At 38.7% G+C, this 27,817-nt stretch overlaps 1 protein-coding gene across 3 annotated transcripts in view; it reads right to left on the bottom strand.

Moving 5' to 3' along the window:
• Positions 1–23,174, bottom strand: part of HACE1 (HECT domain and ankyrin repeat containing E3 ubiquitin protein ligase 1) — a 122,666-nt gene extending 99,492 nt beyond the window's left edge. For all 3 annotated transcript variants that reach the window (XM_047102212.1, XM_047102214.1, XM_047102213.1), the window contains exons 1-5: positions 22,911–23,174; positions 15,410–15,464; positions 14,120–14,209; positions 12,759–12,863; positions 5,672–5,747 (exon numbers count right to left, since the gene is read on the bottom strand). In XM_047102212.1, the coding sequence (XP_046958168.1) occupies positions 5,672–5,747; positions 12,759–12,863; positions 14,120–14,209; positions 15,410–15,464; positions 22,911–22,986 (402 nt within the window). In that variant the 5' untranslated portion in view covers positions 22,987–23,174. The remainder of the gene's footprint in view (positions 1–5,671; positions 5,748–12,758; positions 12,864–14,119; positions 14,210–15,409; positions 15,465–22,910) is intronic.
• Positions 23,175–27,817: the final 4,643 nt, after the last annotated feature.

Raw genomic sequence — 27,817 nt, 5'->3', positions numbered from 1 at the left:
TTTATTTTTGAGACAGAGAGAGACAGAGCATGAACGGGGGAGGGTCAGAGAGAGAGGGAGACACAGAATCCGAAACAGGCTCCAGGCTCTGAGCAGTCAGCACAGAGCCCAACGCGGGGCTCGAACTCACAGACCGTGAGATCATGACCTGAGCCAAAGTCGGCCGCTTAACCAACTGAGCCACCCAGGCGCCCCTAGAAACAGACTCTTAAGTATAAAGAACAAACTGATAGCTATCAGAGGGGAGGTGGGTGGGGGGAATGGGTTAAAAAGGCAATGAGGATTAAGGAGGGCACCTGTAATGAGCACTGGGTATTTTATGGAAGTGCTGAATCACTATAGTGTACATCTGAAACTAATAGAACACTGTAGGTTAACTAATTGAAATTTAAATAAAAACTTTAAGAAAGAAAAAGAAGGAAAGATATACAGATAGCAAAAAAGGACATGAAAAGATGTCAATTAGGCAAATGCAAATTAAAACCACAATGAGATAGCAACTGCACACATCGTAACAGATGAAATAAAAAAACAGTAATAACATCAAATGCTGGTGAAGATGCTGAAAAACTAGATCACTCATACATTGCTGCTGGAGGTATAAAATGATGCAGGCACTCTGCAAAAGTTAGGCAGTGCATTTTAAAACTAAACATGAAACTACCATATAACCTAGCAACTGCATTCTTGGGCCTTTATTCCAGAGAAGTGAAAACTTTTATGTTCACACAAAAACCTGTACACTAATACAGGTTCACTAGTACACTATAGCTGTTTATAGCAGCTTTATTCGAGATAGCTCCAAACAGGATATGACCCAGATGTCCTTCAATGGTTATACGACCAGTAGTACATCTACACCAAGGAATACCAGTCAACAATATAAAGGAACAAACTATTGACACATACAACAACTTAGATCAATCTCCATGGAATATGATGAACATATAAAAGCCTAAAGGTTCCATGCAATATAATTCCATTTATATAACATTCTTAAAATGATGGAGTGCAGATTAGTGATTGCCAAGGGTTAGGCATGGAGTGAAGGGGAGAAAAAGTATGGTTATGAAAGAAAAGCAAAACGAAACATCTTTGTGGAGGTGGAAATGTTCAGAATATTGACTGTGGTAGTGGACACATAGACCTACACAGGTAATAAAACTGTATAGTGCTATACATATACACACACAAGTAAAACTGGGTACAGATAAACAAGTAAAACTAGGGAAATCTGAACAAGAAAGATGATGTCACTATAAATATCTTGGTCATGATATTATACTATAATTTTGTAAAATGTTACCAGTGAGGGAAACTGGGCAATAGGTAAGGGGATTTCTCTGTATTACTTCTTATAGGTACTTAAGAATCTACAATTATCTTGATTTTTTTTTATGCAATTCTTGACTACATGAAAAACAAAATGCTATGTAATAAAGAGAAGTAACTATAACAAACTATTTGGTACTACTATAAACAGTATAAATATAATTTAAATATTAAAATACTAAAAAATGATCTAACTAAAATTACAACAACTATATTGGAAAGATGTGACAGAAAAGTGCTTATACATGATGGGATAAAAGGAGGCGGGATTGGAAAAGAGAGCAAATAACCTTATGTTCCATAAAGTCAATTGGTAATGCCTAAAACTGAAAAAGCAAGAAGTAGCAACAGTAGTACATTATTTAGATTTGAGGAAACTAAATTTCTATATCCATTGAAATAGTTAAGAGCTAACTACGGAGTTAACAGTTTATAAAAGTTGGGGAGGAGAGTCAAGAGAATGTTTCCTTTTTTGGAGGGGTGTCACAACATAGATGTACATTTATTTGAAGTATAATGCCATACAATTCACATGCCATACAATCCACCTATTGTATTGAAAGTATACACCTTAGTGGTTTTTAGTGTATTCACAGAGTTGTGCAATCATCGTCACCACAATCGATTTTAGAACATTTTCATTTCCCCAAAAAGACACCCAGTACCCATTAGCAGTCACTACCCATTTCCTCTTTTTCCTGAGATAGACAGGTAAGATACAGGTCTCACCCTGATTTTGTCACCTGGGTGAAATAAGTCAACATTGCCTTCAGTATTTTTTACTAATGTTCTTTGCTTTGCTCTCATAGACCTCTGTTAGAGGCAGTGAATTGTCAGACAGTGGTTGGGGGATGCTATAGGCGACATAATAAAACAAATATTCCATCACTCCTATTGCCTCACTTTTATAATTTTGCTGAGTTTGGAACAAACCAACTCAGTTTAATTACCTCACCCCTAACAGCAATATGTGTAAGGCAGGGAAAAGTCTACAAAATCCTGCCATGATTTTATGGTGGGTACTGAGTGACAGAGTCTTTGCACACACTAATACTTTGAATTGCTCTTTTGTTTGACACTACCCCAGGCCACCCTTAACAATGTGCCTTGGCAATATTCAGGAAGGCTGAGCACAAAATGTACTTCATTCAAAAAGTGGTGGAAGAGTGATTTTGAAGATGAAGGTGGGAAGGGCAGGATATCTACTACAGAATGTTCCTTGAGCACATAATCTTGAGAAAAAAGTACATACGGTAGCTAAAGGTCTGGAAAGTGATCCCTGTAACTATCCATGCCAAAGACCTTTGGGAAGTTTCCATGAACCCCCAGGGGTACCTGAACACCAGTTAAGCTCACCACTCTAATGTAGCGTGCTTTCATCTCTAAGCCTTCATCAGTCTATTCCACTGAGTCAAAACTCTTCCCCACCCCCTCTCTCAACCCCACAACCGCGACATTCACCAGTCTAACTTCTGTTGGTCCTTCTGGACTTAGCTCATGTGGTATGTCCCTGGGATACGTCTTCCAATGTCCCAAGTGATGATGGGGCCCCTGCTAGGACTTCCAAAGCATCTTCCTTTTCTATGTTGACATTCATGACACTGTGTTACCACTGCCTGTTAACTTTCCTGTCTTCCTTATAAGTTTGGGGACAACAAGGACCAGTCAGTCATATTCATGGCTCTATCCCACAATATCAAAGTGCTCAGCACACAGTAGGTATTCAAGAACTGTTGAAAGAGCAAATGAATGAAGAAATATGAGAAGTCCTTTGTGAGGGTAACCAGCCTAGAAAGCATACAGTCAACAGTTCTCTCCTTTTGTAAGAAAAGTCTTGGGGCTCTTGGCTCCTCATACAAGGTTTCTTCCAACTCAGGAGCCCTTGGCTTTACTGTCCCATGTATTTGCTGGCAACTACTCAGTTCTGCAGCAACATATTTTCACCAGCCCAGCTTCCTTCAACTGATGGAGTCAAGTGGCCCAGCTGTTGAATTAATTCCATCATGGTGGTCTGGGCCTAGGCAGAATCATGGTTCATGGCCAGAATAGTTTCCAAGAGGAGGAGGCACACTATACTATTCAGGGCCACAGGAGAGAATATTAAGGTTGGTCCCAGTCAGAAAGAGTGCAGAGACTATTTTTCTACCACAAGCTTTGTAGAATCTTTTGACTCTTTAAATATATGCATAAGGGCACCTGGGTGGCTCAGTCGGTTGAGCATCCGACTTTGGCTCAGGTCATGATCTCCTAGTTCGTGGGTTTGAGCCCCGTGTTGGGCTTTGTGCTGACAGCTCAGAGGCTGGAGCCTGCTTCAGACTCTGTGTCTCCCTCTCTCTGCCTCTCTCATGTTCACGCTCTGTTTCTCTCTCTGCTCTCAAAAAAATAAACATTAAAGGGGCGCCTGGGTGGCGCAGTCGGTTAAGCGTCCGACTTCAGCCAGGTCACGATCTCGCGGTCCGTGAGTTCGAGCCCCGCGTCGGGCTCTGGGCTGATGGCTCAGAGCCTGGAGCCTGTTTCCGATTCTGTGTCTCCCTCTCTCTCTGCCCCTCCCCCGTTCATGCTCTGTCTCTCTCTGTCCCAAAAATAAATAAACGTTGAAAAAAAATTTTTTTTAAATAAATAAATAAAAAATAAACATTAAAAAAATTTTTTAATATATGCACTAATAATTTTTTAAGTAAAAATTTGATTTTTAAAACTTTTCTACTCTACCTTCCTTAAAGTTCAGGAGTGGGAAATTAGCAGATAAAAACTTATGTGATTAAACAGATTATGTTAACACTGAACATCTTAACTTGCCTATATCAGATAGTGTACTAAGGACAGGTCTACATCATTGCCATAGTTTTGTAATACCCAAATGGTAGCTACCATATCACTAAGCATCTTGTAGATATTCAGACTACAGTTTTTCTTTATAGACAGCGTTATGTTGTTAATATATAACAAAATCTGAATTATCACAGGAATTGTGGGTTCCACATAATAATCATGATTGAGCTTATTCTTTACCTTTAGTAAGTCATTCACAGAATAAAGTAAATCTTAGGCAAGCTGTTTGTTATGCCCCAGTACCCCCTACCTCCAAAAATATTTTTAATCAGAAAGGTCTTAAAAACTGGCATGGTATGTAAATACTCAATATTCTTCTTTATCCACAAATTAAAAGATTTAGAATCTATAAAACACTACCAAAATCGGTAAAAAAAAAAAAAAAAAAATTTTCAAACTAAGAAACAGACTCTTAACTATAGAGAATAAATTGATGGTTACCAGAGGGGAGGTGGAGGGAGCAATGGATGAAATAGGGGGTGGGGATCAAAACAAACACTTATCATGGTAAGCACTGGGTAACATATAAAATTGTTGAATCACTATACTGTGCACCTGAAATTAATATAATGCTCTATGTTGACTGTATTGAAATTAAAAATAAAAACTGAATAGAAAGGATTCTGACCATCCACTTAATTAATACCATCACCTCATATATAGGAAGGTAAAACGTGATATATAAAATTTAACATCTGTCACAACTTCAAAACAATTTTTCAATAATCACATAATTCTATTTTATCTCAACTTCTAAAATGAAGTTTTAGAAAATGATTAAAAATTTTTATTTCATGTACAGAACTATTGAATCACTACATTATATACCTTCAACTAATAAAACACTGCATATTAACTACACTAGAATAAAAATAAAAATAAATAAATTTTTAAAGATTTTTGGATTTCAACAATCTTTTCAGAAATATCCCACACCACCTCCCTATAACATCTATATGGATCAAAAACATATTAACTTATGTGACATAGCAAAATGGATAAAAATTCTAGCATAGGTAAGATATAAACAAGTCTAAAAGGATATAGGCCACAATATTAACAGTGATTATCTCTGAGTGCACAGGATACAGTGAGTGATCATTCCATTCATTGTCTTTTTTTTCCTTTCTGCCTAGCCATCCAATTTTCCTACCATGCCACATACATATTAAAATATTTTAAAGGACCTAATAAAAAACAGCTCTCCTATGAAGAAGGAGCAGAGATGCCCCTAAGAAGTGCCCTGAAAGTCAGTGACAAAAGCTAGAGGAATAAGCCTTCAAAATAAGTGAAAGGTTACAAACAAAAAGGAGATAGGAGAAACAGAGTGAAACGTAACTTCTCTTAATACAGCAGAGAATCAGGTCTCAAATCATTCTGTATCTTCTTCATGAACACCAAGAAGTAACTTGCAGAAACACTTGTACTGCACTTTGCATTACTATCACCTCCAATATCATTTTCTAAAAGTATTTTAAAAATCTCAGATAAAATTCTTAGCACTTACTGCTGTAAGGCCTTCATTATTACAAATGTTGACATCAGCACTGTATTCTAATAATTTACTCATGCATTTCTTCTGCCTGAAAAGAAAAAAAGACACAGATAACTGGTAGAAAAAAAATAAGCAAATGACTATTATTTTATTGCAATACTGACTACACTCAACATTAGTTGGTGGCAAATATTAATCTGTATCTTTTTAAATAAACACTATAACATATGAAATAAAATGAAAAATTGTTTCTATAATTCAAGATAATAGGATAAAGAAAAGGTACAATGAGGTTTTTGTGTCATTAAGACAACTTTATCATTCAAAATGCTAAGGAAAACGGGACGCCTGGGTGGCTGCTGGTTAAGCGACCAACTTCGGCTCAGGTCATGATCTCGCAGTTTGTAAGTTCAAGCCCGCGTCAGGCTCTGTGCTGACAGCTCAGAGACTGGAGCCTACTTCAGATTCTGTGTCTCCCCCTCTCTCTACCCATCCCCTACTCATGCTCTGTGTCTCTCTATCTCTCAATAATAAATAAATGTTAAAGTAAATAAATAATTTTTTTTTTAAAAATGCTAAGAAATTTCTACTGTTGACTGAACATTTGGAATAGTAACCTTCCTCAGAAACATAAGACAATGGGGGGTGGGGCGCCTGGGTGCCTCAGCTGGTTAAGCGCCTGACTTCGGCCTAGGTCATGATCTCACCATTCCAAGTTCGAGCCCTGCATCAGGCTCTGTGCTGACGGCTCAGAGCCTGGAGCCTATTTCAGATTCTGTGTCTCCTTCTCTCTCTGCCCCTCCCTCACTCATGCTCTGTCTCTCCCTGTCTCGCTCTCTCTCAAAAATAAACATTAAAAAATTTTTTTTTAAAGAAATATAAGACGGGGCGCCTGGGTGCCTCAGTCAGTTGAGTGTCGGGATTTTGGCTCAGGTCATGATCTTGCAGTTCATGAGTTCAAGCGCCACGTCCGGCTCCATGCTGATGGCTCAGACCCTGGGGCCTGCTTCAGATTCTGTGTCTCCCACTCTCTCTGCCCCTCCCCCACTCACACTCTGTCTCTCTCTCTCAAAAATAAAGTTTTAAAAAAATTAAATAAATATAAGACAATGAAAGTCAATGTTCTAGTATCCTACATTCCTGATTACAAGATATTTAAAAGTTAATACTTAGATGAGTTATAAGAACACAACTATAAAATTAATGAAGTGCATATCTATGCATCCCCCTACCTATTTCATTTCTTTTTTTTGTTATTTTTACTGTGGAAAAATACACAGAACCTAAAATTTGTCATCTTTTTTTTTTCAACGTTTTTTATTTATTTTGGGGACAGAGAGAGACAGAGCATGAACGGGGGAGGGGCAGAGAGAGAGGGAGACACAGAATCGGAAACAGGCTCCAGGCTCCGGGCCATCAGCCCAGAGCCCGACGCGGGGCTCGAACTCACGGACCGCGAGATCGTGACCTGGCTGAAGTCGGACACTTAACCGACTGCGCCACCCAGGCGCCCCTAAAATTTGTCATCTTAACCATTTTTAAGTTACAGTTCAAGGGTATTAAGTACATTCATATTACTGTGCAACCATGACCACCATTCAAGCACAGAACTTTTTTCATCTTGCAAAACTGAAACTCTATACCCATTAAACAGTAACTTTCCATTTCCTCTCCCCCTAGCCTCTGGCAACCACTATTCTACTTTATGTCTCTACAATTTATCCAAGTACCTCATAAAACTGGAATCAGACAGTGTTTGTCCTTTTGTGATTGGCTTATTTCACTTAGCATAATGCCCTGAAGGTTCATCCATGTTGTAGCATAAGTCAGAATTTCCTTCCTTAAGGCTGAATGATATTCCATTGTACATATCTGCCACATTTTGCTCATCTATTCATCCATCAATGGATACTTCGATTGCTTTCATTTTAGCTAATGCTGCTATGAACATGGGTGTACAAATACTTCTTCAAGACGCTCCTTTCAATTTTATTGGATATATACTGAGAAGTGGGATTTTTGGATCACATGGTAATTCTATTTTTTTTTTTTTTTTTTTTGAGCACCCACCGAATTGTTTTTCAGGCCATCTATACCATTTTTTTTTAATGTTTATTTATTTTGAGAGAGAGAAAGAGAGAGAAATGGCAGAGAGACAGCACAGAGAGAATCCCAAGGAGGCTCTGCACTGTCAGCACAGAGCCCCACATGGGGCTCAATCTCACAAACCATGAGATCATGACCTGAGCCAAAACCAAGAGTCGGATGCTCAACTGAGCCACCCAGGTGCTTCAAAGATTTTTTTTTTCATTTTTTTGAAGTTTACTTATTTATTTTGAGAGACAAAGAGCAAGCAGGGAGGAGCAGAGAGAGAGGGAGAAAAAAGAATCCCAAGCAGGTTCTGCACTGTCAGTGCAGAGCCTGATGCAGGGCTTAAACTCATGAACCATGAGATCATGACCTGAGCTGATACCAAGAGTCAGACGCTTAACTGACTGAGCCACACAGGTGCCCCTACATTTGTACCATTTTACAATCCCACCAACAATGCATAAGGGTTCCTTTTCTCCACATCCTTGTTCACACTTGTTATTTTCTGCTTTTTTTTTTTTTTTGATAGCCATACTGAGTTTGAGTTGGCATCTCACTGTAGTTCTGATTTGCATTTCCCTAATAATTAGTGATATTGAGCATCTTTTAATGTTCTTATTAGCCATTTGTAGATCTATGTAGAAATATCTGTTTAAGTCCTCTGTCCTCTTACAAACTGCCTATTGATTTCATTTTGCTCACAATGTTTACTCTTAGTCTGATCCATTCCCAGTGACTATTCAATCTCCATTTCCACTTCACTAAAGAATGAAAATTCATGCTTTAGAAACCAAAAGTGATGCACACACAATATATTTATAATACACATTTTATACCCACACATATATATATGCTTGACAATGTTCAGCACTAAATTAAGGAAATAAGATATAATCCATAGCATGAAGAAGTTTATGATCTGGTTGAATGAACAATTATACATATAAAAAATACGTAACAGCATACACATAATAGCATATTATGTACTATATGTCATATGCAATATAATATATACATAGTATTAACATGAGTATACTACATATATAATGCTGTATATGATATATACAAAGTATATAATATAGAGTATGTATGTGTATATATTATTATTTGCTCAATTAGATCATAAATTTCTTCATGACTTAGACTGTATATTTCTTAAATAAACTCAATAAAATCACAGCTAGGTGCTCTCGATGAACCGCAATAAAACTTGATTAATTGATTAATTATTCAATCTTATTTATAAGTTAACAGCTAAGCTTTTTGTTAACTGAATAAATATTTTTTAACAGAGAACAAATTACTTTTCTTGCTTTGGTTTCTGTATCTGAAATGAAGTTAAATGTCATTTAAAATCAGCATTATAATCAAAGAAAAGAAAGAAAGTTCTGAGTAAACTTATAAGTTCAAACATTTACAAAGTTCCTTTATCTAACACATTGTTATGAAAATCTTAGGAAATAAATCCTCCTTAATCCTAAGACAACAGACCAGATAGTCTTATTAAAATGAATACGTTGTTGGTGCGCCTGGGTGGCTCAGTCAGTGAAGCATCCGACATTGGCTCAGGTCACGATCTCAAGGTTCCCAAGTTCAATCCCCGCATCGGGCTCTGTGCTGAGAGCTTAGAGCCTGGAGCCTGTTTTGGATTCTGTATCTCCCTCTCTCTCTCTGTCCCTCCCCCGCTCATACTCTGTGTCTCTCTCTCAAAAATAAATAAACGTTAAAAAAATGTTTTTATGAATACATTGTTTAAAGTGTGTGTGTGTGTGTCTGTGTGTCTGACTGTCTATACCCATATTGCTGGATTTCTAAAACATCTTCAAGCTGTCTTGGACCACTGGCCTACTGACAAAATAAACACTTCCATGGGAATGGGCCAGGGAAACAGTCCCAAGGAGGTGTTGGGGGGGGGGGGGTGTTGATGAAGAAAAACAGCAATCCATAATGCTCCCCTTCAAAAATGAATTGCAAAAGAGAAATATGAGAGAAATTATGTTTTCTTACTTAACAATCATTATTGCTACTTTCCAGAATCTCAGTAAGTCAAAACAACCCACTAAATGAGCACCAATTTTGCCAAGAATTAGAGCTAAAATATTAATTAACACACAGGCTCTGCCCTTTATGAGCTCACAACACAGCCCAAAAAAATAAAGAAAAAAAATCGTATTTCAAATCTGAGCAACATGCAACCTAAGAATTCCCAACAATTTTGAAGTCTTCTCTTTTAATATTATCTCATATAATCATGAGCAACCCTGGATCCTCCTGTACAGGAAGCAACTATTTTCCAGCCCCAATATTGCAATAATTATAGGAAGCTTATGGTAACCCAAATGACACAAAGACCAATCATGCAAGTGGTCTGTGGAAGCTTAATGGGTCTTCTACTAGAAAGGAGGGCAATTCAGTACTAATGTACCCAGCACCACTGGTTACAGAGAGGACTGCTAAAGCAGGCCAAGAGAATTATACTACTCATCTGACGATAACTGAGGGAACAAAACAAAAAACTAAACCCCAAAAACAGACGTATGAGCAAAAGGCAAAGACTTCTGCTTCAGTCTAGACAAATCTGAACTCAAAGAAATTGTAATAAAAAGTTATTTTTGAAAACAGCAGCAGCTACAGGAAGTAACATGCATTCAAGTCACTCAGCAAACATTTACGGAACAAGTCTAAAATGTACAAGGTACCCAGTAATAAAAAAGAAAGTAGTTAAGTATTAAATATCAAAATTAATCTTCACAGAAATAGAAAGGCATCCAAATCAGATGTTATGTTAGGGTTACAAACTCTTCTTATTCCTTCTCTCCTCGCGGATTTGCCATGTGAATCAAGTAATTTCTGTTGTATTTCTTCGTCTTTTAAACTTAAAGCTCTTCAACTTAAATGTTTCCACACATCCCCCCAGCAAAAAAGATAAATATGTGAGGTGTTAATGATGGATGTGTTAACTAACTAAATGAAAGGAATCCTTTCACGATGCATAGATCTACCAAATTATCATGACGTACACTTTAAATATCTTACAATTTTGTTAGTTATACCTCAACAAAGCTAGGGGAAAAAAAAAAAGTAACGGTCTCCTAAATGACTTAGGTCTCTGACTACAATGGCAGTAGACATTTTATCCCCAGTGTGTAATGATGTGTCCTCTCACTTACAGTTGTTGAAATAGAGTACTGAGATATTTTTTTATTTGTAATTTTTTTTTTTTGAGAGAGAGAGAGAGAGAAAGAGAGCAGGGGAGGGGCAGAGAGGGAGGAAGAGAGAGAATCCCAAGCAGGCTCTGCTCTGTCAGAATAGAGTCCTAGGCAGGATTTGATCTCACAAACTGCAATATCATGACCTGAATCGAAATCAAGAGTCAATGGACATTTAACCGACTGAGCCACGTAGGTACCCCTTAATGTGTAATTTTTTTAAAAGAGCTTTGTTACTGGGCGCCTGGGTGGCGCAGTCGGTTGAGCGTCCGACTTCAGCCAGGTCACGATCTCGCGGTCCGTGAGTTCGAGCCCCGCGTCGGGCTCTGGGCTGATGGCTCAGAGCCTGGAGCCTGTTTCCAATGCTGTGTCTCCCTCTCTCTCTGCCCCTCCCCCGTTCATGCTCTGTCTCTCTCTGTCCCAAAAATAAATAAAAAACGTTGAAAAAAAAAAAGTTTTAAAAAAGAGCTTTGTTACTATCCCACCAACACCTGGGATAATGTATCCAGATCTGACATCAATTCAGCAAGGAATGAATTCAACAAGATCTATGACCTTGAGTGTGACACCCTACAAACATATCTAATGTGGCTAATTATTATAACACTACCAGAACAGTGGACAACTAGTTCACATGCTAAATCAGGAACTGGAACAGAACAGTCAGTGTCAAAGGACCATGCCTTCCCCTGGTCCAACCTAGACGTCACTATGATTTTTGTATTTTTGGTTCCACTTTAATCCTTTATATGCAAAAATTTAGTCTCAGAATGATGCAGTGTACAATTTTAGCCCCACATCTATCTCAGTTAGGCAGCTACCTCAACTACCTAGAATCCCAGATCAAAAGAGGAAACAAAAATATTTTCAAGAGTAATCAAAGAGACACATGGGAATAAACTTTATAGCGTTTGAAACATGTTTATAAATGTAAATTCCTCAAGTCCTGAGTCAAAACTACTTTTTTTCATTTTAAACATAATTTCAGCCATTTGATATGGTTTTGCAGTCCAAGAGAATTTTAAGGAGTAAAAAACAGTGGTAGAGGCAGACACAAAGATGTGACATCTGAAATTTTCAACAACAAAAAAAGGAAAATGAAAACCATAAAAAGTATAGTACGGTTTAAAATAGCACATAATAACATAAAGATGTTCATAATGATGACCAAAGTTATCCAAAAAAGGCAAAAATATATTTACATTTTGGAAATACTAGTTTTATAATGGGAATAAATTTATTTAATAAAAAATTCAAAAGGAAGGCTAGTAAACACATTATTTATTCAGAAAGCTTTTTGTCATAATTAAAAGAAAACACAACTTTTGGCACTGAAATGAGTTAGCTAGCCTCACTTAGAAAGCTGACTATAGGACAGCCCATTCTCAAAAAATTATAAATAAGCTAGGTACAATATATTTACTCTATCTTTAATTTCATTAATAAAACTAACTAAACAAGTAATTTGGAAAATAAGGTATGAAATTAGACACAGGAAAAAATTATCAGGAAAAGGGATACCAAAACAAAGAGGTGACAACTCTGCTTTTCAGAAAATAAAATGTCATTATAATACAAGTAAAAATGAACCTCAACAAGAATATTTTCAAGAAAAAATATTAGTAAACAATGTAATAAATTATTAAATACGATAGTTCTTTAAAAATTGAATATAAGACCCACAACCCACTTTCCAAGGCAAATAATGGTCAAAAGACAAAATCATCAAGAGTGCCTTGAATACTGTTAGACATAACTGATAATGGAACTTAAGCTCCTCAAGGAAACAAAATATTTACCCATTTCGAGCTGCCAAATGAAGGGGCGTACAGCCTGAAATATCTTGATAGTTAGGATTCGCTCCTTTCTTTAAGAGCAGAACCAAGCATTCCACCGATCCACAACTAAAACAGTATTAAAAACAGTTCAGATACATTCAATGAATAGCCACAGTTGACATAACTTAATTAAAAAACAAAAAGCTCTAGTAAACACATTATTTTTGAGGTCCATTATTAACTTACAATTTGATTTAACTTCCATCACAAATAGTAAATATCCTCTACTTTCAAGATGGTACATTCTACTATGAAAGCTACGAAGATATTCAAATAAATCAAAATAAAGTATTAATACACACAAAAAAACCACATAGTACTTCCAGAAGCCAAATTTATAATGAAAAATTAATTTTAACACATTTACCTAACTCTTGAAAGGAAGTTAGATGTCAACTAATTGAGTGATTGATTACATACTTGAAGACTATGGGTAAAAATCATTCTCAGACCTAAGTAAAAAATATAAAGCCAATGGCTCTGTGAGCAGTTAACATATAAAATTTCATACTGGTAGGATAAGAAAAAGATTACAGTGAATATAACCTTTGTTTTCCTTTTCAAATTTTTATTTAAATTCTAGTTAACAGTGCAATATGGTTTCAGGAATAGAACTCATTGATTCATCACTTACATATAACACCCAGTGCTCATCATAATGGAAGTGTCCTCCTTAATACCCATCACCCATCTAGCTCTTCTCCCACTGATCTCCATGTCCCACAGTTTGTTCTCCATCATTAAGACTCTTATGATCTGTTTCCCTCTCTCTCTTTTTTCCCCTTCCATATGTTCATCTGTTTTGTTTCTTAAATTCCATTTATGAGTGAAATCATGTGGTATTTGTCTGTCTCTGACTGACTTATCTGGCTTAGCATAATACACTCTAGCTCCAGCCACGTTGCTGCAAATGGCAAGATTTCATTATTTTTGATGACTGAGTAATATTCCATTGTGTATATATAACACACCTTCTTTATCCATTCAAGAGTCGATGGACATTTGGGGTCTCTTCATAGTTTGGCTATTGTTGATAGTGCTGCTATAAATAAGTGAATGTACCCTCTTAAATACATCCAGGAAAGGCAACCTACTGATCTGATCTAAAACAAGCTAAGACAGTAGATGTGAGACTTCAGTCTGATCTCAAGGTTATCTAGAGAAAGAATACAAACATAGCATACTATGCTCTAAACAGAATAAAGAACCATTCAGCAGCCTATTCTCATCTTTCCCCAAAACTACTGTAGGATAACAATGATCCAGAGCTTACTGATCATTACCCTAGATCAGACTTTAATCCACAATATCTTTTTTCTTACTTTGCTGCAATGTGAAGCAAGCTTCTTTTCACACGTCCAAATGCATAATTGACATCAAACCTCGAATTTGATAGTAACTCAGAAACAGACCTACACCAAAAGAAAATTAGTAAGAGTCAAGATGTTAAAAAAATGTGCTTTTAAAAACATAGTAACTCAAGTTAATAGCTCTTCAGTTACTCTTAACAATTATCCAAAAAGCTCTGTCCCACAACAACCAAGAAACAAAGCACTGTTCTCTAAGCATAGCATGGTAGCCAGCAACATTTTATCCAAAAACCAACTGCGCTGACCTATAAACTGGTGTTGAAGGCTTCTTCATCTGCTGATCTATATCATCTGCTCTGAGGAAACCTAAACTGGCTTCAGTTCTCCCTAGATTCTTAAGAAAGACTCTTGGGCTGGCTAATCCCCTTGCAAAAAGTATGGCTTATCTGTATTAATCATAGCCAAATAAGAAAAATCAGATTAAAATATGTTTTAGTTGCATAAGACAGGAAGTTTAAAGCAAAAAAATTATTTACATTGTAAACTACTGCAAAATAGTTCCCTCGTCACTTTCTTATTACACCAAACTATCCAATGGCTAACCACAGCAGAAATGTCTGCTACAAGTGTAAACATCTCAACATCTAGTCAGATAACTGTGTCTCATATGCACCAAATAAAAAGAACATCAAAGTAGAACATTAGGGAAGTAAGTTGTCCATCAGCCCTAACCTTTTGCTATAAAGATCAGTAGTGACTTCTAACTGAACCCATCACAGTGTTTTTCTGTCAGTGACCAACCAAATACCTGACTTAATAGCTGACAATTCATTCAGAAAATCTCTTACCATAGAATTTTACAGGTGATACGGATCTTGGAAAATTTTGGTTTTTATTTCACAGACAGTAAATTATAACAGAGGTTAAACAACATGCCCCAGGACAACATCTATGTCCAAACCGTGTGTGTAGGTTTGTGTGTGTGCATGTAAGTGTACACAACATTTAGGTAAATTTATATACTTCCCTTACTCATTTAAACAAAAAGTATACATGTGAAATAGGCATGGAGTGCCTGGGTGGCTCAGTCAGTTGAGCGTCCGACTTCAGCTCAGGTCATGATCTCGCGGTTCTTGAGTTCGAGCCCCACATCAGGCTCTGTGCTGATAGTTCAGAGTCTGGAGCCTGCTTCGGATTCTGTGTCTCCCTCTCTCTCTGTCCCTCCCCTGCTTGTGCTCTGTCTCTCTCTCTCTCTCTCAAAAATAAATAAAAGTTAAAAAAAAAACTTAAATAGGCACTCACCTGTGTTGATCAGCCATAACCATTGGCATTAATGTATAAACAGCAGTTTCATTATCTGAGTAAAAAACAAAAACAAAACAAAAAACAGAATTAATTTATCTATTTTCTTCCAAAGATACTTAAGACTACTTTAGAGTTTTTCTAATTTCATATAAAAAGTAACAAGAGGTGGAAGAAGGTTAAAGATAGTACAGAGGGGTGCCTGGGTGGCTCAGTTGGTTGAAGTTGAGCATCTGACTCCTGGTTTCAGCTCAGGTAGTGATCTCAGTTCATGAGTTCCAGCCCAGAGGTGGGCTCTGTGCTGACATCACGGAGACTGCCTGGGATGCTCTCTCCCTCTCTCTCTGCTCCTCCCTGGCTCTCTTTCTTTCAAAATAAATAAATAAACTTAAATTTTAAAAAGTGCACAATACCAGAGGTATTGCAAAATTTGCAGCAATGCAGAACTTTTTATCATAATGTTCAGTCCCTTTAAATCATCACCAAAGTGCTTATTAGCTTCTGGATGTGAGGGGGAAAATGAGATACATATTAGTTTCTGCGGCTTTACAAAAAAAAATTTCTTTTACTTCCAAAGATGTGTTTATCAACTTCATGTTTTATCAAACTTACATGTAGTTTGGGGAAATTTTAAGTATATATGGGCATTATAGATATATATGCTAAAATAATTTTAAAACATTAAATATACATAGTACTTGCTTCTTGCCAACATTAAAACAAAAGAAATTATTTTAGAAGCTTTTATGAAACTGTATTTTACAAAATTGAATTTTTGTTATTAAAAAAAATTTTTTTAATGTTTATTTATTTTTGAGAGAGACAGAGACAGAGCTTGAGCAGGGGAGGGGCAGAGAGAGAGGGAGACACAGAATCTGAAGCAGACTCCAGGCTCTGAGCTGTCAACACAGAGCCCAACACGGGGCTCAAACTCACAGACAGTGAGATCATGACCTGAGCCGAAGTCGGACGCCCAACCGACTGAGCCACCCAGGCGCCCCTATTTTATGAAATTTAAGTCTTAATTTTCCCTATTACTTTACACCATTCACATTTTCATTTATATCTTGTATAGAGTAAGTTCACAGAAGTGTGATCCAAAAGAAAAGGTTAAATGTCAACAATATCTATGATAGATTATACTTACATAAGTTTCAGCAATGTTTGGATTTATTTTTACATATTACTAGTGGTCGTTTCTCAATTCAATGCATTTATGTTTTTTTATGAGTTATTTACAGAGAAGTAACTCTGACAATGACCATTTAGCCCTTAAAACATTAATGCTGATACTAAATTAATGAGTTAAGTTTCAGGAAGAAAAGGGTATTTGCAGAGTATCAAAGTATCTTCCCAACATAATGACTAATTACAAAGGAAAATAGTAAATTTACAGTGGAGAACCCAGCTGATAATCACCTTGATCAACTGATAAAGGGTAGCATCACCAGATATAACACATATCAGTATCATGTAGTATCATGTAGCCTCTGATATATAACCCACGTTTTTTTATAAAAAGCACATCATGAAAAAAATATCAGACAAACCCATATTAAGGGGAATTCCACATAACATCCAAGCAGTCTTCTTAAAAAGTCTCAAGGCCCAGGGTGCCTGGGTGGCTCAGGAAGTTAAATGTCTGATTCTTGATTTTGGCTCAGGTCATGATCTCACAGTTCATGGGATCTAGCCCCTTGTTGGGCTCTGCGCTTACAGCACTGAGCCTTCTTGGGATTCTGTCTCTCCCTCTCTCCCTGTCCCTCCATCACACACATGGATGTGCACGTATGGATGTGCACGTATGCGCGCACTCTGTCTCTCTCTCTCTCTCTCCCTCTCTCAAAATAAATAAATAAGCATTAAAAAATGTCTCAAGGCCATTAAATTCAAGAGAAGCTTGAAGAACTATTACAGTTTGGGAAAGCTAAGGAAACATGGACAACTAAATGCAATATGGTATCACCAACTGGATGCTAAAATAGAAAAAGGACATTGTTGAGAACGCTTGTCAAATTCTAATAAAGTCTGTAACATAGTCAACAGCATTACACCAATGTTAATTCCTTAGTTTTGACAACAATACTATGGCTGTACAAGATATGAACATTATGGGACACTGACTGAAGGGTGCATGGAAATTCTGTGCTATTTATGCATTTTTTTCTCTAAGTCTAAAATTACTTAGAAATAAGAAGGTGTAAAAAAAAGGGGGGGACTGTTATCATTAAAAGAGTCTTAAGAGATGATCAGCCAAATGTAATATGTGGACTTTGGATACTGATCCAAACAAACCAACTGTAAGAGAATGTTTCTGAGAGAAGAAAACTCAATATGGACTGGGTATTTGATGATAACAGAAATTATTGCCAACTGTGTTGGCTCTAACAATAATATTGTGATTATGTTTGAAAAAAGCAGTTTACATATTTAGAAATATATACTGAAGAAATATATAACTGAGAAGGAAAAAAGTTATCACCATTTCTTCACATCTTTGCTCATTATTTCACTATTTGTAAGTATATCCATGAAAAGCAATTTAGTTCTAGTCAGGACTATTCACAAATTCAGCATGCAGATGCAACATTTTCACTACAAAAAAATAATAACAAAAAATCCTAATCGTAACAGCCCACATGTTTTAAACCATAATCTTTTGGGTTTTTTTAATTTTTTTAAATATTTTTTAATTGTTTTTAATGTTTATTCATTTTTGAGAGAGAGCGAGCGAGCGAGTTGGGGAGGGGCAGAAAGAGAGGGAGACACAGAGTCTGAACCAGGCTCCAGGCTGATCAGCACAGAGCCCAACGCAGAACTCTAAGTCACAGACTGTAAGATCATGACCTGAGCCAAAGTCAAATAACTGACTAAGCCACCCAGGCACCCCTTAATGTTTATTATTTTTGAGAGAAAGACAGAGTGCAAGCGGGGGAGGGACAGAGAGGGAGACACAGAATCCAAAGCAGGCTCCAGGATCCCAGCTGTCAGCACAGAGCCCAACACAGGGCTCGATCTCACAAACCCTGAGATCGTGACCTGAGTCAAAGTCGAAACTCAACCAACTGAGCCACCCAGGAGGAGCCCCTAAAACCTAATCTTAAAGGCACTGTTCTAAACACTTTATATACATCATCTCTTTTAACGTCACAACCATCTTATGAAGGAAGTACTATTATTACCCCCATTTTGCAAATGAGAAAACTGAGCACTACATTAAGTAACAAGCTGTGTGATGGTGTCAGTAAGGGGCTCAGTTCAAACTCAAAGCTGGCTGAGTCCACAGCCCATACAGTAAAAACCTTACAGTGCACCCAGTATACTACATACAGTAAACAAAAGGCCTACATACTTATTCTTTTATGCACAATACACTCTAATTTATTCTCTTCTATTTCAATTTTTTTGTTAATGCTGACTGCAATAAATTATTCTCATTAACTATCAGTGAGTCACCACCTGGAGCTGAAAACACTGCACTAAGCCTCCCTTGACATGGCAACATTCTTTCTCTCTCATATGATACACACCCTAATAAACATCTGAACTTCCAAACGATGACAATTTCATTAAGTCCCTCCATAATAAAGAAAGTCACAAAAAGGAAATACCCTTATTTTGAATTTAAATTTTTAAGTCAAGTTAGTACATAATTTTAAGTGACCATGAATGAGCATCATAAGGTTCACATGGGTTTTATTTAAAGGGTATTTATTTAGGTAAAATTCAGATGCAGATCTTACTTTTTAAGTCACATATAACCTTATAAAAATTCAGTTCACATACACTAAAAGTATGAGGAAATAAATATAACCACAACTATGATGCTAGAAGGAGACTATCCAGGAAATAGTATACTATGAAAGAACAGAACAGGGGTGCCTGGATGGCTCAATCAGTTGAGCATCTGACTCTTGATATCGGCTCAGGTCCTGATGTCAAGGTCATGGGATTGAGCCTGCTCGGGATTCTCTCACTCCCTCTCTCTCCACAGCTCACTCACTCTCTCAAAAATCAATAAGTAAACATTACAAAAAAAAGGAAAGAACAAAATTTGTTGTCACATGCTTCCTTCTCCACACTCATGAAGACACGTTAAGAATTAGGCATATAATTGAAGTTTTCAGAGTGATAAGAAGAGTTTAATCTGTTTATCAGATATGGTGACCATTTTGATCAATTGATAAAGCTCCAGAACTCTACAACTAAAAGGAAATCCTTTAAGAACAGGGAGCTCAGGTTCATTATATTATTTACAATTTCTCTATAAAACCATCAAATGGGAGTGATTTTTAAAAAAGTGATAATCACGGGGCGCCTCGGTGGCTCAGTTGGTTAACAGCCAGACTTCAGTGCTCTCTTCAGCAGCACAGATACTAAAAAGAGCCAGACTTCAGCTCAGGTCATGATCTCGTGTTTCGTGGGTTCCAGCCCCATGTCAGGCTCTGTGCTGACAGCTCAGAGCCTGAAGCCTGCTTCAGAGTCTGTGTCTCCCCCTCTCTCTGCCCCTCCCCGCTCACATTCTGTCTCTCTCTCTCTCTCTCTCTCAAAAATAAACATTAAAAAATATTTTAAAAAATAAAAAATAAAAACTGATAATCACCCTAATCATCATTCAAATATATGCTAATATGGGTTCAAGTTCTATTATTTTACTAAACAAATTCACTGTAAATTCAGTAGTTTAGGACTGTTTTTTCCACATAAACAAACAATATAAACCAATTTTTTAACGTCCACTGAGAATCCACATCCCTAAAGTAATTTCTTTCTCTACACTTCCTCTCTCACAAGAATATTCCAGTGTTAGCCCTGCCCAGGATGATTGAACAACCTGCACTCCATTACTTAGTGGTATTACTTAGTGGTGATACTCAGGTTTTCATCATCCCAAGGAAACATAAATGTGTTCTACCAGAATCCAGTTTCAGTAAATCAAATACGCAGTTTAATCCTATGCAACAAAGTTAATTTTAGAGTAAAAGGAGATTAAAAACTTTCCAACCTTAATATTGTGTTCCAATTAGACGTTTATTGATCACTGAATTCTAACATGGCAAAATAAGTACAGTATCTGATTATTTTCTAAATTTAGAGAGATCTCAGGACTTAATTCTGCAGCTTTTAAAATGCAAGCACAACAAGCTGGATTTTTGTAACCAGAATGCAATACATACACGCACGCACACACACACACACACACACACACACATGCGTGCGCACACACACATATATTACATACTTGAAAGAGCCAAGCTCAGAAAATTCAAAAAGATACATCAGAACTTAGGGACAAAGACAAACTAAAGGAAAAAGATGAACAAATTATTACAATGAAACAGAAACAAATGTAAGCAAGATGCCACTTTTGCCTAGCAACATGAGAGAATGTTTTAGTTTTACTTACTGCTCTAGTTTCCAAGGACTCTAGACCACTGGTGAAACTTTCTATGGGAGGGTGATAACTCAGAGCTTTAAAAATGTCGATGTAATTAGGTCTATAATTTTTCTCACACTTATTAATCCTAAGGAAATATTTAGAGGAAGGCTAAGACTTTAAAACTACAAAGTTGCTCCTCATAAAATCTATTATCAAAACAAAAATGAGAGTCAATATTTGTTACATGTATCCTATGAAATGCTGCAAAGTCATTAGGCATATTTAAAGACATAAAAAATGTGATATTTTCTAAAAGCAAAAGACTATATGCAGTAGGTACTTAATTTGATAAAGAAAAAAACACTAAGGAAATAAAATACTAACACTTTATTACTAAATGGCAGAATAACAGATTTTTTAAATTATTCTTCTTGAAATTTTCTACAATGAAAATACATTACTTTTCGGAGCAGGATACATTATCAAAGTCTTCTAAATCATATTTGTGTAAAATATAGTGGAATTTAAACTAAGCAACATAAGTGCCTGGTTAATTCAACTGTACGTGCTGTGTTCTTCATCAGCCTATGCCCATAATTTGTGGAAAATGAGTGAGGACAGCACCTAAGAAATGGACTCAAAGTAGAAGCTGGAAAGAAAACACAGAATGTAGAAGTGCAAGCTAGAAGTCTAGTTACTGACATCATTCATTATTTTCAGTCAACTACTTCATACTAGCAGAATATCAAATAGAAAATCATTTTTCAGAAAGTCACACAAATCATCCCTATTCTTAATCCTAAATAGAGACTAGGGGGGGAATTTTTCGTGAAAATTACCCCTAAAGTCCTCAGTGCCACATTTATTTGTTTGATGACTCTCTCCCAAGGTCCCCTTCCATAACCTACAAGTCACCTCTCCGGCAGCAATCCAAAAAAAGTTTTGAAAAATGAAAGACACGGGGTACCTAGGTGGCTCAGTTGGGTTAAGCGTCCGACTTGGGCTCAGGTCATGATCTCACGGTTCGTGGGTTCGAGCCCCACATCTGGCTCTGTGCAGACACACTCGGTGTCTGGAGCCTGCTTCTGATTCTGTGTCTTTCTCTCTCTCTGCCCTCCCCTCCTTACGCTCTGTCTCTCTCGAAAATAAAATAAAATAAAACATTTAAAAAAATGTTAAAAAAAAAAAGGAATTCTATCTTAAAAAAAAAAAAAAGAAAAAAGAGAAATGAAAGACACACTAATACAACGCATTAAAAAAAATTACCAGCCATAACCTCCTAACCCTTCTCTCGCTGGGGCATACAGAACCGAAAGCCTATTAGATGCAGCACTGCCATCTCCTGCTGCCACTAAACGGTGGGAATTCATGAGGCTGCAAACAACAGTTTTCTCACCTCCTTTATTGCTAGTGCTTTACCCATTCTGAAACCCTGGCACAACGAACTAAAATCCCGGAACTACAAGGGTCATGCCTTATTCCTCTCTGGGGAATGTCCTCGCCTCACTCTTAAATCTGATGAATAAATGAAGAAGGCAGGCAGACACGCGTATTTTTAAAGTATACACATATACATACCTACATACACAAGCAGTACTTTAAGAGTACAAGTGTGGTATCTGACACCCTTTTATCTGTTTACCATCAAAATACAACAGTGCTCTACATTTCCGAAAAGAAAAGAAAGGCTACTTAATTCCCGCTCTGCAACTTAAAGCAAATAATACTGTTTTGATGCATCTCTCTACCCCCAACTAGCAGCGACTGTAAAATGCCCCACAACTGTAATGTTTTCTGGATCCGGGTCTCCGCCATCCGACTGAAATTTCTGCCCCTTTGCTAAAACCTTAAATCGACAGTCGGGAGAGACTTCGGTCGTGCTTCTTCCAGCGCCAGGGCCCCGCCGAGCCCAGACCTCCCGCAAACTCCCATCTGCCAGGGCGGGAGCCGCGGGCGAGGGGCGGCCGCGGGTTAAAGCCTGGCCCCTCCCAGCTAAGGAAAGTAACTGTGGGCGTTTTCTCGGCTTCGGGTCAGTTTCTTCACCCGACCTAGCCGCGCCCCAGCCCCGCCCTCCGCCCCCGTACGGCCGCCCCGACACCGCGAGCCCCCTTGCCCGCTCACCGTCGGGCAGCTCGACGGTGCGCGCGCGGCGCAGCGAACGCGTCAGGCGGTTGAGCTGCTCCATCGCTCTCTCCATCCTCGGCGCGCCCTCCGCGCACACCGCGCCGCGCCGGCGGCCTCCGCGCCCAGCGCCCTACATCCCGCCCCGGCCCGTTCGGCGGGAGGAGCCACCGGCTCGCCCCGGCTCACGCCCGGGGCTGCACGGGCCGCTCGGGGCCGCGTCCCCCGTCCCGGGACCGGAGACTGCCGGACCGATCACTGACGGGGCAGCCGCGGCCGCCGATCGCGCCCTTCCTGCCACCGCCGCCGCTTCCCTCCCGGATTCGCACGGCCTTCTGGGAACTGTAGTTCCGAGCCGGCCGACCCGCGCGCCTGAGGCGGAGCCACGCTGGGCGCGCCCGTGGCTCTGCGCCGAGGCCACGCCGACGCTGGGGTAGAGTGGTGAGTGCGGGAAGCCTGGCCAACACCGGGCTTACCGCCAAGTTCCTGGAGAGACTTGCTGGGTGGCCCCACGCCCTCTCTTGCCCTCCAGAGTTGTACAGGAGCAGCTTCTTTCAATTCTGTCACTCCCCTATATGGCAGATTGGGGTTCTGCGCGGTTCTTAAATCCTTCCTCGCCTTCCTCCTAGTTTGGGTACATTTGTTTTCCAGATACATGAACTGTTGAAATAGTGTATGTTCACATGTCAAATTTAAAGAAGAACGAAGTCAAACAAATGCAAAGCAGGATACACCTTTTCTCTCAACTATTTGTGTCCCCATTGGGACAACTTCGTGAGGGCAAATCACGAACCTATCTTGCATCTTGTACTCCCGTACTTGCCACGGCACCTGACACAACGATGAAACTTTAAGGAAGATACAGATGATGACATCCCGAAAGAAAACTTTGGTTTCTTTAGTACACTGCTGAAGTTGAAGGTGACAATAGATACCAGTGGGGAATCCAGGCTTTGACTTTATGACTTGCAAAAAATTTGACAATACCAACAAAGTGTGGAAGAAATGAATTATGAGGAAATCAGTGGGGGGGGGGGAATCATTTTTGTCAGCTCTGCACTGAAGTTGAGCACAAGCCAAGGTAAAAACAGAAATTTGAGCAGCTGAAACATGGAAGAATGCAATCCAGGTAAATACGAGCCTGGCTAACACCACTGACAATGAAAAAGTTAAGGGAGGAATTTTCTTTTCTCGGACGCTGGAGTAATAAAGAAGCAAAGAGCTTGGACTTTCTCAGTTTCTCCTTCCTCAAGAAGCAAAGCTGTCCCTGCAATGAATGGGCACATAGGTGTTAATGCTACATGTTGCCTGAGCTAGAGAAAGAGTCTCACCTGCCCGTCCAGGATATGCAGGGGCAGATGGTGGCCGGCATGGTGTTCTCTGCCAATGCCCCCCTAAATTAGTTCTAAACTGCAGCTGTTGGTCACTTTTGCCACAGTGCAACAGGCTCAGGGCAGACCTCCTAACTAGCTGGTTCAGATGAGACCTAAACCAGTCTAACAACAAGATTGGGAGGTCAAAGCTTCAAAAGAATACCAAATGCTACAGCCCAGTCTGGTCCATGCCCAACCCTTTGCAATCTGGTTTCCACTGGAAATGCTTCAGCCTTTCTTGGCCTCCCCACTCCATTCAGAAGATCAAGACCACTATTGTACAGAAGCTAACACCTCAGTCTCTGTTATCACCATCACTCCCTAAGCTGTTACTCCCATTTAAATTACTTCCAATGTCCTGTGGGCACCAAGCCCAGAGTCTGGGTACACTGGCAGGAGCCCCCAATAACCTCCATAGTGGGCATTGCTCCCCATGCTGGTCACTATTCACCACAGGAGCAGAAGATGCTGGAAGAATGCTGCTATAGATTGTCAGGTCTAAATTCTGCAACATGAGGCAGTCTCTCAAATAGCTCTGCTCCAAGCTGTATGAAACTACAGTACTATGATAGGCTTATCACCTCCTATCCAATACAACTTTCTACAATGATAGAAATGTTCTATAATCTGCACTGTCTAAAATAGTAGTCACTGACCAAGTGGAGGTACTGAGTGCATGAAATGTGGCTAGTACAAGTGAATTTTAAATATGTATTTAAATGTAACTAATTAAATGGGGTGCCTGGGTGACTCGGTTAAGCATCAGACTTAGGCTCAGGTCATGATCTCACAGATGGTGGGTTCTGGCTAGCATCAGGCTTTGTGCTGACAGCTCAGAGCCTGGAGCCTGCTTCAGATTCTGTGTCTCCCTCTGCCTCTGCCCCTCCCCTGCTTGTGCTCTCTCTCTCTCAAAAATAAATGAATAAACATTTAAAAACACACACACACACATAAGGGGTGCCTGGGTGGCTCAGTCTGTTAAGGATCTGACCTCGGTTCAGGTCATGATCTCGAGGTCCCTGAGTTTGAGCCCCGCGTCGGGCTCTGTGCTGACAGCTCAGAGCCTGGAACCTGCTTTGGATTCTGTGTGTGTGTGTGTGTGTGTGTCTCTTTCTCTGTCCCTCCCCTGCTCATGCTCTATCTCTCTCCCTCTCAAAAATGAACATTAAAAAAAATTTTTTTAATACACAATACATATAATTAATTAAATTAATAGTTTAATTAAATTAATAGTTTCTATTAAATAGCCATACATGCCTAGTGGCTACAATGTTGAACAGGGCAGTTTATCACACCAAGGATAACAAAAAACACCAAATAGCTTTTCATAGGTTATTAGCTAAAAAACTGAGGATGTTCTCACTTGTCCTGTGGAAGTCAACACCAAGAATATCAAATGGAAAAATTTAAAAGGTCATTTTGTATCATAAGTCCCGTTATTAAAGAATAGAGGTTTTTACTTATAAGAATCCAGATTTTTCTGTGGCCCATTTTAACATTTGGAAGAAGAAAACGATCAATTTGACAAAAAGCAGGAAGAGAACAGGGGAGGAAAAAGCAAAGAATAAAGAACAGTCACTGTAAAAACAAAACACAAAAATCAGATCCATGGCCACAGTCACAGAAAATATAAACAGACAAAACCTAATGGTTAAAAAACAGAAGTCTTGATTGTATGAAAAGGTAAAACAAAACAGCTATTTGCTATTTCTAAAAGGCCACCATTTGCAGGAGACCGCCATTTCCAGGAGGAAATGGGAAAAAAGATACCTAATAAATTTTTAAAAGCTGTTGTTGTGTTTTAGTCCAGGTTATCCAGAGACACAGGACCAATAGGATATGTGTACATATGTAGAAGGAGATCTACTATAAAGTGTTGGCACACGTGATTATGGAGCCTGTCCAGCTCAAAATCTCCGTGTGGGCAGGGAGGCTGGACACTCAGTAGAGGCTGGTGCAAATCAAGTGTGAAGGCAGTCTGCCAAAGAATTCTCTCTTGCCAGTCCTTTCCTTCTATTCAGACCTACAAGAGATTGGATGAAGTCCACTCACGTTATAAAGGACAATCTGCTTTAGTCAGAGTTCACTGATTTAAATTTTAACTCATCCAAAAAGATCTTCCAAATGGACACATAAAATTAACTGTCACAACACTATTAACATTAGCAAAATAACCTTTAGAGCAAAAAACATTATTAGAGTCAAAGAGACTACAAGAAGTTTATAATAGTCCTGAATCTACACCTGACAACAGAGACTAAAAATAAATCTACACTTGACAGAATAACAAAAATAAGTTCCACCACCAACGGTAGATTTTTAATACCCTTTTCTCTGAAACTGATAGAGCTAGAAGAAAAAGATAGGCAAGGAGATACAAGATTCAGAAAATTGAAACACAATCCTTATCAAGGGCATGTGTGAAACATTCACTCTCCTAACATAGAGGGGATACACATTCTTTTAAAGTACATAAGTTACAGGGCACCTGGGTGGCTCGGTAAGCGTCCAACACTTGGTTTCAACTGAGTTCATGATCTCATGGGTTTGTGAGTTTGAGCCCTGCGGGGGGCGCTGCGCTGACATGTTATATTTACAAAAACACAAAGGGCACTAGTGCTTGTCTTCAAAACAGCCTCAATCAGGAGGCAACTAAGGAGACCATGAGAGAAGCCAGGCTAGGGTAGTGTGCAAACTGCAAGGAATGAAGTGTACAGAGGCAGCTATCAAAGGAAAACAAAGCAGGCTGCAAGTCAAGGAAGGCAAGGGACAGAGGAGCCAGAAAAAGGAACTCTGGAGACGAGCCACAAGAACAGCCACGGGTCTCATTAAGCCACACTCTCTCATTCAGTATACAATCAACAGAATTTTTAAATTAAAGTTCAGGATCCTATACTTGCCCTGTTGAATTTCAGCTTTGAATACTGAGGCCCCTATTGTATCTGCAAAGATCTTTTTGGATCCTGCATCTACTAATCAGGTGTTTAGTATCCTTCTGTGATGTATATCATGTACAATGTTGACAAACATCTCTCTATAGAGATTTAAGTCAGGTAACAGTGCTGAAATAAGAGGGGGCCAAAGGAAAAAAAAATACTACAATTGCCACTTAAAACTTTTCCTACATTATCTTTAATTCATTAATGGGCTTTTTTGGAGAGAATGTTTCATACTCATTTATGAGTATATCTAATTATCCATCTATTGAAAGCCATGTAAAATGGTTGTGCACCTTTTAGCCCTATGCAGAGGCCCGTGTGGTAAGGAACTGAGGCCAGCCTCTGACCACTGGGGAATTGAATCCTGCCGATAACCACCTGAGTGAGCTCAGAAGCAGAAGCTTCTCTGGTCGAGCTTTCAGATGACCCCAGCCCTGGCTGACATTTTGAAGCTTTGTGAGAGACTGAAGCAGAGGACTCATCTAAGCTGCACCCTGACTCCTGACCTACAGATATCAAAATAAGAAATGTTGTTTTAAGCCATTTAAAAAAAAAAAGTTATTTTAATCAATTCATTTCACCTCTGGGAATGTAG

Source organism: Lynx rufus, unplaced genomic scaffold, assembly GCF_022079265.1.
Source record: "Lynx rufus isolate CCGP_SWC_20201006 ecotype Redwood Valley unplaced genomic scaffold, mLynRuf1.p SCAF_6, whole genome shotgun sequence".
Taxonomy (NCBI): domain Eukaryota; kingdom Metazoa; phylum Chordata; class Mammalia; order Carnivora; family Felidae; genus Lynx; species Lynx rufus.
This window is presented reverse-complemented; position numbering and strand designations above follow the sequence as displayed.